General features: G+C 38.6%; 1 protein-coding gene across 2 annotated transcripts in view; it reads right to left on the reverse strand.

The window, feature by feature from the left end:
• Positions 1 to 12,362, reverse strand: part of NFATC3 (nuclear factor of activated T cells 3) — a 132,748-nt gene that overhangs the window by 5,842 nt on the left and 114,544 nt on the right. The window contains exon 10 of one of the 2 annotated variants that reach the window (XM_045989040.1): positions 5,006 to 5,109. The exons of the other annotated variant lie outside the window; for it this stretch is intronic. Within the exon in view, the coding sequence (XP_045844996.1) occupies positions 5,009 to 5,109 (101 nt within the window). The 3' untranslated portion in view covers positions 5,006 to 5,008. The remainder of the gene's footprint in view (positions 1 to 5,005; positions 5,110 to 12,362) is intronic. 2 annotated transcript variants of the gene reach the window in all.

Here is a 12,362-nt window from a genome sequence, read left to right on the forward strand (position 1 = left end):
CTGATGCAGGACTTGATCCCAGGATCCTGGGATCATGACCTGAGCCAAAGGCAGATGCTTAACCGACAGCCACCCAGGTGCCCCAGGTTTTTCGTGTGTGTGTGTGTGTGTGTGTGTGTGTGTTAGTATAGTTGACACATATTTACATCAGTTTCAAGTGTACAACTCAGTGATTAAAAAAATTTAATGATCTGACATTAGGTTATTTCTTAAAAATACTGCTTGCAATTTCATTTTCTACTTTCTTTTGAATATATATGCATGAATTTATTCATTTATTTAAGCCCTAGTCCAGAAGGTTGTGAGGTGGTTTTTTTTTCATCAGTTTAAGTGCAGGAGTTATAACCCTACTATGTAATTTTATCATTTCCCTCCTTTAAAGAATAAAGTGAATCAAAAGCCTAGAACAAGAATCAACAGCCCTCAACACCCGTACTAACAGGTTATGTAGGTCATGGCATTTGGCCCACTTGTGACAGCTGCTATCAACTCCCGCTACCCCAACACCTGGATCACCTGTGCCACCACAATACAAGTAGTCAGAGCTGTCAGCAGTATTTGTGTAAGAACAAGTTGTTGTGTTTTTTTTTAATCTAAAAATTGCTATCTGGGGTGCCTGGGTGGCTCAGTTGCTTAAGTGGCTGCCTTCAGCTAGGTCATGACCCCAGGGTTCTGCGATCGAGCCCCTCGTCAGGCTCCCTGCTTGGTGGGGAGTCTGCTTCCTCTCCCTCTGCCTCTCCCCCTTCTCATGCTCTCTCTCAAATAAATAAATAAAATAAATATTAAGTATTTAAATGAAATAAATAAATACAAAAAAAATAAATACAAAAATAAAAATTTCTATCCAAATTAAGAGTCCACAGGAATGCTTTCTGTACATAAGAGGTGTTTGCATAACAGCAGGTCTCCTATGTAGAGCTATTTCCAGTGCTTAAGGTTTCAGAGCTAGAGCTGACAAGCATGGTATAGTATGAAATCTCACCATCAGGGGGACAGGGGCAGAGTAACCCAGGACACTGCCCCTGGAGTAGACAGATACATTGTTATATACACAAAAACCCGGCCCTTTCTAACTAGCCCCTGAGCATCTTGAGCATTTTGTAAAGGATTTCTCAGTATAATTAGACTCTATTTATACATGTTATTTCATTTTGAAGCTGCAATGAACATTCACCCAGGTTTGGAAAATTCACCTTTTCTTCCCTTCCCTGTACCCCAAGTTTAAAGGTATATAAACCATTTTCTGGTAAAAATTTTTATGGAGATGTTATTTTTTATAAAATGAAGGCTGCAATTATTTTCTGAATTACACCTGAAATGAGAAAAAAAACAAAACAAAACAGAAATTTGGAAGTAAAGGAATGAGTTTAAATGGATGAAAAATCAGTATTTATGGTTTATTATTCTCTAACAGTTTTGCTAAGATATACTTTGAGTTTTTGGTAAGTTGGAAGAACACCATCTAAACTACATACATTAAATAACTGAATTCACCTATTTGTGGCATGAGATGAAGAATTAAATTGCATTTACCAAAATTCCCAAACTGAAAACAAACAAAAAGTTCCTGAAAACTTACAAAGCATTTATGGTAGATTGCTAACTGTCCTAATTCATTCCTTTTTTTTTTTTTTTAAGACTTTATTTATTTATTTAACAGAGAGAGAGAGCGAGAAAAGTAACACAAGCAGTGGGAGCGGGAGAAGCAGGCCTCCTGCCAAGTAGGGAGCCCAATGCGGGAAGGGCTCGATCCCAGGACCCCAGGATCATGACCTGAGCCAAAGGCAGATGCCCAAGGACTGAGCCACCCAGGCACCCTAATTCATTCTTAAGTAATTGAATTTAACTACTCACACGGCCACTAAGCTGTAACCTACACTTCCCAGCTTCCCCTTTGTACATAGATATGGCCATATAATTTGTTTTCTTCCAATGAAACGTGAACAGAAGTGATGTGTGCATCTTCCTCATCCCAGGCTCAGTAACTTTTTCCCTTCCTTCCCCCATACCTCTTGCTTTGGGTTAAGACTCAAGTCAAAGTGGTAACTCTGCTTTGATCATACCTAAGGAAACAGAGGAACAATGAAATAAAAGGAATCCTGATCTCTGAATTACCATGAAGTGTGGGAGAAACTTCCAATGTGGTTAAGCCATTGCATTTGGGAATCTCCATTAGAGAGATTACTATTTATTAACAAAAATAAAACTCATCACCATAAAGGTAACAGAATATTTAAGTATTTTAATCAAGAACCAAGATAACCAGCTTAAGCTCTATCATGCCAAGTTTTTAACTAAGTCATTTTAAACTTCACCCTAACGTTAGACAGCTTTCAACCACAGGACAAAGTGAAAATATATGCACAAAGATTAGAAGATATCTCTCACTTTCTAACAGTAGCTTTACTACTAGTAAAGGGAAATTATGACACCTTTTTTTTTAAACCATACCTGATAGGGGAATCAGTCCCCTTATTCCCCAGACAGGAGAATAAGTCTTTCTTAAAAAGAAAATTTCTTTTTAAGAAATTTTTTTAAAAATTTTTTTAAATTTTTTAAACTTTTTAAAAATTTCTTTTTAAGAAATCTCTTATGTGTGTGATACTATACTCAGTATCATACAGATCTCTCCTCTAGAAAAGGTTGTAAGTCAAAACATTCTTCAAAGACAAACATTAAATCTCCAGCTGAGTAAACAGTACACAGGTACCTAAAAGTGTATTCAAATATCAGCATGTATCCTTTTATATCAGCAAAACTGAAATGTGAAAAAATAAAAACCAAAATCCACTTGTTTTTACTTTGTGTGAAGATGTTAGATTCAGAATTTTAAGACTGTAAGATTCCTTCTCTCTCCCTATTTTTTTTTTTTTTTTTTTTTTTGCGTATTGTACATTTTCTCTGGATAATCTTGTCCATTTCTATATACTGTTGACTCCCAAATCTATAGCCTCCAGGGACCCAACCTGAGCTCCAGAACCATAAATCCACATGACTCATTCTAGCACTTGTGCTATAGCTCCTATGTATTTGCCTTTTCAAGACTTAACTCCAAAAATTTTCTTCACACTTCCAGCTCTTCAATCAATCTACCCACCTTCCCTCCTGGATCTTTCTCATCGTTACCAAGTATGGTAAGGCTCTCCACCTTAAACAAGCAAGTAAACAAAAATCCTAGAACCCACACAGTCTTCTATATCTAATTTTTTCTTTCATTGTTTAACATCTTTTTTTTTTTTTTAGATTTTTTTTTTTAAATTTATTCATTTGACAGAGATCACAAGTAGTCAGAGAGGCAGGCAGAGAGAGAGCGGTAGAGGGGAAGCAGGCTCCCCGCCAAGCAGAGAGCCTGATGCAGAGCTCGATCCCAGGACCCTGAGACCATGACCTGAGCCGAAGGCAGAGGCTTTAACCCACTGAGCCACTCAGGCACCCCTCATTGTTTAACATATTAAAGGAGTTATATATACTGCCTGCTATTTCATGTTTCTGTTCTTACCTCCTGTTCACTCCTTAGTCATACACTGATCCCTTCATTGCAAAGAAACACTTCTTACCAAGATCACTAGTGACCAACTTACTTGTTGCTTCACACACGGGAAGAGCAATGGGGTAAATTCTAGAAGAGATAAAACTTTAATTTTGGTTCAGCTGTGATATAACTAGAGTGATTTACTTAATCTTTCTTCAACTATCTTCTCAACCATAATATGAGGAAATTCATTTAAATCTTTCTGGTCATAGGGAGGAAGGTGGGGAGGGTGGTTAAAATAGCTGAAGGGGATTAAGAGATACAAATTTCCAGCTATAAAAATAGAGAAGTCATGGAGCTGTATTGTAAGCAGAGGAAATAAAGTCAGTGATATCGTAATAACTTTATATGGTGACATATGGTAACTAGTCTTAACATGGGCATCATTTTATAATATATAAAAATATCAAATTACTGTGATGTACATCTGAAACTTAATAGAATATGTATGTCAAATATACTTCAATTAAACAAAAAACCCTTAAGGTTATAACTCTCCTTAAAGAGATGTAAGAATTTAGTTGCCATTTTTATTCCTCTCATGGCTAGAGACAAGGATGATGTGAGATCAGGGTAGGCTCAGCTTCTGGGAGAAGCCAGTGTTTGGGTGCCTTATCTGATGAGGCTTTAGTATCCTAAATATAAGGATTTGGGTAGTCCCCTTCCAAACCTAAATTCATTAAAATTAAATTCAAACGGCATTTTGAGAATGAAAATTTGTGTATGTATAATTTACATATATATAATATACAATATAACTTGTATATTTACAATATACGATTTGTATATTTATAATCACATATGTTCTCGAGTGGCTTTCAGAGTCTTTGAAGAAAGGAGCTGTGTGACAGGAGGGAGAGCTATGTTCCTGGTGAGTTGCTGAGGAAGAGAGGCCTGAGGTCCAGCCCTTCCCTCACACAGACTTCATTTCTATGGATTCTTTCCAAATGGAATCCCAGAAGAACTATCAGGAGTGTAAACATGGGCCCACAAGTCAGGCTCAAGGGTAAATGACCCAAGTTGCCTGTGGCAAACAGATAAAATTTCCTGCTTTATTTCCGTTTCATATTGCCTCACAACAAAACATGCCCAGAAATCAGTAGGCTTATACACCTGATTTGGTAACCAGGTTTACTCAGCACCCAACCCATAGAATCCTTTTTTTCACCCCCACCCCCGCAAGCCATAGAATTCTTATAGATGGGCTTCTCTGCTTTGATTTAATAAATTTAAATACTTGCTTTCTATTCAAACTCAGATTAAATTTCTAAACACTAGTGTAAGAACCTCATTGTGGTTAGATTTAAAAAGCAGAGTCTTGTAGTCAAAGTGTAGCTCCAAAGATAATGAGTGAACCTATCAAGAAGATTGCCCGTGTATACCCCATCCTCTGTAGCACATGCAAATCCAGCCACTGCATGCAAATACCAGATTTGGGTATAAAAACAATGACACATTTCAATCAACACTCACCCTCTAGATTCTCCAGAAAGGAGCTGGACATGAGAGCTCACTGTGGTTAGGCCATTTCTCTGCTGAACCTGATGGCTGGTGTTCCAAGTCAGACATAAACTGGTCTGTGTCAAAGAAGACAACATCACTACTGAATGGAACAAACCAGAGAGTAACTTAATCTACTACATGCCCAGCCTGTTTTTTCTATAATCAAGAGGAATTTAATAACCATCCTTTATCTGTCAATCACTACATAAAATGGCTCCCCACATTTTATTAAATAATATGAATACTGGAGTCCAGAGAGTTAGGTAATGGCTAACTTATTTCCTAAAATTAAAAGGGCAAAAAACTTCAAAAGTGACAATGATGGTTTCATCAATTTTATTTTTATTTACTTATCTTTTTAAAGTAAACTCTACCGCCAACATGGGGCTTGAACTCATGACCCCAAGATCGAGTCACATGCTCTACTGACTGAGCCAGCCAGGCACCCTGATGTCAGCAATTTTATATGACAGATTTAGTTTTAAGCAGAATAGTTTTTAGGTTGGGTCTATTAGCGGTTCCCAAATATTTGTCTATGGCAATATCAGAATTATTTGGGCACTTAATAAAAACAGAAACTCCTGGGTTCTACTTCAAACCACAGAATCAAAATGCCTAAAGGGTAGGAGCTCAGAAAACTATATGCAGAGGTAAATTTGAGGGTTGTGGAGGAGTATTTTTTAAATTAAAGGCCACATTTATTAGCAGGTTATAAAGTCAATTCAGCAAATTGAAAACAGCATGTTTTTAAAAAGAAATAGAACAAAATAAAAGATAGGCTGCATTTTCTTTAAAAAAGGTTAAGAATTGGCCTCTGAGACTTTCATGTTAGTTGTATATATATTTTTGTTATGTACTAGGTCATGCTATAAAACTTACTTCTTACTGTATGAAGCTATCAAGAATGTTTGAAAGTCCCTGTATTCAAGAGTTACTACTGGTCAGTTTTGTGATAATGGCTGACATGTTCAGAGTTCTAGTTAGAGAGCCCAAACACAATGATGCAAAGCCTCCTCCTCTGGCCTATAAGGAATTACTTTCAGCCACCGCTTATTCAACCTCAACAAAAGGACCTAACCTTTAGATTCCAGAAAAATGCTTATTTTTATCTTAGCACAGAAGAATCTGTATATAGTTTCTGTGAACAATAATTAATGCCCTTGTCTTGGGCTGATAAAGGAGGTAAAACAAAGGAGGAGCCAATCTGTGCAAAATGCAGCCTCAATTAAGGGGTCAAAACAAAACACTAAAGCCAGAAATCCTTTGTGCTTACAGGCAAAAATTTTCTGCCTTAAGCTTCTTTATTACTAAATTTGAGATCACTCACCAAGTTCTCAAAGAGGATTTAAGGACTACAGTGTATAAAGTATTTTAGAGACTGCATATACATAGTCAAAAGTCTCCTTTCTGAGGATGCCCAATTTGCATAACAATCTTCTAAAACAATGAGAGTATAGACCCATGTGATTCTAGATACATCAGCACATAAATAAGAAGAAAGAAGCAAAGGAACAAAGCTAAGAGGCCAGCAGACCCTAGTGACTTTTTTTTTTTTTTTAAGATTTATTTATTTATTTGACAGACAGAGATCACAAATAGGCAGACAGGCAGGCAGAGAGAGAGAGAAGGAAGCAGGCTCCCTGCTGAGCAGAGAGCCCAATGAGAAGCCCTGGGACCATGACTCGAGCCAAAGGCAGAGGCTTTAACCCACTGAGCCACCCAGGTGCCCCAACCCTAGTGATTTAATGAGTTGATTTATGCAATGATAATTTCATATCGTGCTTATGAAAATGTGCAGCCCTCAAGACATCTTTCTAGTTCCTTGAAACACTGTTGACGGCTTCACAAAATACCTGATTCATTTCTTCCTATCAAAAAAACTCTGACAAAACACTTGAAGAAGAATTAACACCAATCCTTTCTTTCTTTAAGATTTATTTATTTGAGAGAGAGAAAGCATGTATGTGGGGGTTGGGGAGGGGCAGAGGGAGAGAGAGAATTTGAAGCTGATTCCCCTCGCAGCCCCATACAGGGCCTATCACAACCCGGAGATCATGATCAAGACGTGAGATTAAGAGTCAGAAGCTTAACTGACTGAGCCACCTAAGCACCCCAATACCAATCCTTTTTTTTTTTTTAAGCTTTTATTTATTTATTTTGCAGACAGAGATCACAAGTAGGCAGAGAGGCAGGCAGAGAGAGGGAGCGGGGAAGCAGGCTCCCTGCCGAGCAGAGAGCCAGATGGAGGGCTTGATCCCAAGACCCTGAGATCACGACCTGAGCCAAAGGCAGAGCCTTAATCCACTGAGCCACCCAGGCGTCCCATTCCTTTCTTAATCTCTTCCAAAACATTAAAGAGGAAATATTTCTTAACTCATTCTAAGGCCAGCATTATTGATAACAAAGCCAGACAAAGACACTATAAGAAAACTATACAATATCCCCTGTGAATACAGATGCAAACATCGTTAACAAACACTGTCAAACTGAATTCTACAGTATACTAAAAGTATATATCATGGGCAAGTGAGATTTATTCCCAGAATGCAAAGATGGCTCAGCATATGAAAAGCAATTATTAGGATGAAGGATAAAACACTACACAGTCATCTTAATTGATGCAGAAGCATGTGACAAAATTCAATTCACTTTCATAAACACCCAATAAACTACAAATAGAAGGAAATTCCCTTAACATGATAAAGACCATGTATGAAAAACCCACATCATACTCAATGGTGAAAGACTGAAAGCTTTCCCTCAGGAACATGACAAGGATGTCCACTCTTGCCACTTCAATTCAACATGGTCCTGGAATTTTTTTTTTTAAGATTTTATTTATTTATTTAATAGAGAGATACACAGCAAGAGAAGGAACAAGCAGGGGGAGTAGAAGAGGGAGAAGCAGGTTTCTTGCCGAGCACAGAGCCAGATGCAGGGCTCGATCCCAGGACTCTGGAATCACAACCTGAGCCGAAGGCAAATGGCTAACGACTGAGCCACCCAGGTGCCCCTGGTCCTGGAATTCTCAGCCAGGGCAATTAGGCTAAAGAGATAAAAGCCATCCAAATTGTAAAGGAAGAGGTAAAATTATCTCTGTTCATAAATGATCTTATACTAAAAAGCTTGAAAAAACAGATATACAAAAAATATTAGCACTAATAAATTAAGTTATAGTTATAAGATATCAACACACAGGAATGCCTAGGTGGCTGGGTCGGTTGAGGGTCCGACTCTTGGTTTCTGGTCCTGTTGTGATCTCAGGGTTGTTGGATCAAGCCTGGCGTCAAGTTCTGTGCTCAGTGTGGAGTGTGCTTCTACCTCTCTCTGCTCCTCCCTGGCTCCTGTTCCCTCTCTCTCCAATAAATAAAATCTTTAAAAACAATCAACACACAGAATTAGTTGTACTCTTTCTTTAAAAAGGATTTATAAATTTGAGAGAGAGAGTGAGAGAATAAGGGAGAGGGAGAGACAATCCCACACAAACTCTGTGATAAGCACAGAACAGATGCAGGGCTCGATCCCATGACTGTGAGATAACCAACTGAGCTGAAACCAAGAGTCCCATGCCTAATTATGCACTATCAAGGTGCCCCCAGTTGTATTCTATATACTTTCAGTGAACAACCCAAGAAGGAAATTTAAAAATAAACGCCATTTACAATAATATCAAAAAGAATAAGATATTTAGGAATGAGCCAAGGAAGCTTAAGATCTGAACACTGAAAACTAAACACTGTTTAAAGAATTTAAGGTTTCTAAATAAATGGAGAACATCCCATGTTCATGGATTGGAAGACAATATTGTTAAGATGATAACACTATCCAAAGCAACATAGAGATTCAATGCAATTCCTAACAAAATACCAACGGCATTTTAACTGAAATAGAAAAACCAATCCTGAAATGCATATGGAATCTCAAAGGACCATCAAAAGCCAAAACAGTTTTGAAAACAAGAACAAAGATAGAAAAGTCACATTTCCTGACTTCAAAACTTACTGTAAAGCCACAGTAATCAAAACAGTGTGATACTGGCATAAGGACAGATACAAAGACCACGGGAACAGAACAGAGCCCAGAAACAAATCCTCACAATATACGGTCCATTCACTTTCAAACAAGGGTTCTAAGACCATTAAATGGGGGGAAAGGCAGTCTTTTCAACAGTCAGGGAAAAGTGAATATCCACATGAAAAAGAACGGAAGCCGGACTCCTATTTCACACCATATACAAAGTTAACTCAAAATGGATCAGGCATTTGAACAAAAGAAATAAAACTTTTTTTAAAGATTTTATTTATTTGATGGAGAGCGAGTGAGCACAAGTAGGCAGAGTGGGAGGGAGAGGGAGAGGAGAAGCAGGTTCCCTAATGAGCGGAGAGGCCAATGTGGGGCTCGATCCCAGGACCCTGGGATTATAACCTGAGCCAATGGCAGACCCTTAACTGAGTGAGCCACCCAGGTGCCCCCAAAAGAGCTAAAATTATAAAACTTTTTTTTTTTTTTTAGATTTTATTTGTCAGAGATAGAGAGCGAGAGTGAGCGCACACAAGCAGGGAGATGGGCAGAGGGAAAAGCAGGCTCCCCGCCCAGCAAGAAGCCCAATGTGGGACTGAATCCCAGAACCCTGGGATCATGACCTGAGCTGAAGGCAGAAGCTTAACTGATTGAGCCATCCAGGCATCCCTATAATTCTTTTTTTTTTTTTTTTAAGATTTTATTTATTTATTTGACAGAGAGCTCACAAGTAGGCAGAGGCAGGCAGAGAGAGAGGAGAGGGAAGCAGGCTTCCCACTGAGCAGAGAGCCTGATGTGGGGCTCGATCCCAGGACCCTGAGATCATGACCTGAGCTGAAGGCAGAGGCTTAACCCACTGAGCCACCCAGGTGCCCCATCCCTATAATTCTAAGAAGAAGAAAACACAGGGAAAATCTTCATGACCTTGGATTAGGCAATGATTTAAATATAACACTAAAAGCACAGACAATAAAAGAAAACACAGATAAATAGGACCTTATCAAAATTAAAGCCTTCAAAGGACACTATCAAGAGAGTGAAGAGAGAACACAAAGAATGGGAGAAAATATTTATAAATAATATATCTGATAAGAGCTTAATATTCAAAATATATAAAGAACTCCTATAACTCAACAACAAAAACAATGAAAAAAAATGGCTAAAGACTTGACTAGATATTTTTCTTTTTTTATAAAGATTTTATTTATTCATTTGACAGAGATCACAGTAGGCAGAGAGGCAGGCAGAGAGAGATGAGGAAGCAAGCTCCCCGCCGAGCAGAGAACCCGATGCAGGGCTCTATCCCAGGACCTTGGGACCATGACCTGAGCCGAAGGCAGAGGCTTTAACCTACTGAGCCACCCAGGCACCCCCTGACTAGACATTTTTCAAGAGAAGAAACAGAAATGACCAATAAGCTCAGGAAAAGGTGCCCAACATCATTAGTTATTAGGGAAATGCAAATCAAAGCCACAATGAGATACCACCTCATATCCTTTCAGTATGGCCATTATTACTTTAAAATGGAAAATAACAAGTGTTGACAAGGAAGTAGAGAAATTAGAACCCTCATGCATTGGGTTTTTCTTGTTTTTTGGGTTTTTTAAGATTTTATTTATTTTTTAAAGATTTTATTTATTTATTTGACGGACAGAAATCATAAGTAGGCAGAGAGGCAGGCAGAGAGAGAGGGGGTAGCAGGCTCCATGCTGAGCAGAGAGCCCGAGCTGAGCAGAGAGCCCGAGGTGGGGCTTGATCCCAGGACCCTGAGATTATGACCGGAGTGGAAGGCAGAGGCTTTAACCCACCGACCCACCCAGGCACCCCTTAAGATTTTATTTATTGGGGCACCTGGTTGGCTCAGTTGGTTGAGCGTCTGACTTTCTTTTTTTTTTTTAAGATTTTATTTATTTATTTGTCAGAGAGAGAGAAAGATCACAAGTAGGCAGAGGCAGGCAGAGGCAGAGGGAGAAGCAGGCTCCCTGCCAAGCAAGGAGCCCGATATGGGACCCGATCCCAGGACGCTAGGATCATGACCTGAGCTGAAGGCAGCCGCTTAACCAACTGAGCCACCCAGGCGTCCCGAGCGTCTGACTTTCTTAATTTCACCTCAAGTCATGATCTTACGGGTTATGGGATCGAGCTCCACGTTGGGTTCCTTGTTCAGTGAGGAATATGCTTGAAAGAGTTTCTCCCTCTACCCCCTCTCCCCACCACTCACACACACACTCTCTCAAAATAAATAAATAAAACTCAAAATAAATAAATAAATCTTAAAAAAAAAAAAAGGATTTTATTTTAACAGAGAGCATGAGCAAGATGGAGGGACTGAGACAGAAGAAGCAGGCTCCCTGCTGAGTGGGAAGCCCCATGTAGGGCTCTATCCCAGGACTCAGGGAACATGACCTGAGTCAAAGGCAGACACTTAACCGAATGAACCACCAAGGTGCCTCAGAACCTTCATACATTGTAAATGTAAAATGGTACAGCCACTGTGAGAAAAATACCAATTTGGCAGTTGCTCAAAAAGTTGAACAAACAATGTCCATATAACCCAACAATTTCACTCTAGGATACCCAACAGAAGTGAAAATTCAGATTCCTATACACCAGTGTTCATAGCATTATTCACAACAGCCAAAAGGTAGAAACAAATAAGTGTCTTTCACCAGATGAAGGGAAAAACAAAATGTGACTATATAAACAATGTAATATTATTCATCCATAAAAAGGAAAGAAATTGGATACTCCATTACAGGACATGACTGAACCTCTAATATATTAAGTGAAATAAGCCAGACATAAAAGGACACAAAATATGAGACAAATATTATATGATTTCATTTATATGAACTATCTTGAGGACAGCAAGTCATGGAGACAGAAAGTAGAACAGAGATTACCACCGGGTGGAGGGAGAGAGAATGGGGAATTATTGCTTAATGGGTAAAGAATTATTTGGGTTGAAGCAAAAGTTCTCAAAACAGTGGTGACAGTTACATAATGTTGTAAATGTGTTTAATGCCACTGACCTGTACACTGAAAATGGTTAAAATGCTGTATTTTATGTATGTACGTTTTGCCACATTAAACAAATTTCAAACAAACTTTGCGTTTTCTCGCAGGATAACACTATATGAAATGACTGAATTAGGTTTTCACAGCTCTAACTATTAACTCAAAACGAGACCTGACAGTTGTAAATCCCTCTTAAAATTTTTAAAATCTGTAGTACAAAATGTGTTCCTTGTATCTCAAAGTTTTAGCAAATTAAATATTTACAGATCTGAAATATGTTTGTGAAAAG

The sequence above is a fragment of the Meles meles genome, chromosome 19, assembly GCF_922984935.1.
Source record: "Meles meles chromosome 19, mMelMel3.1 paternal haplotype, whole genome shotgun sequence".
Classification (NCBI taxonomy): Eukaryota; Metazoa; Chordata; class Mammalia; order Carnivora; family Mustelidae; genus Meles; species Meles meles.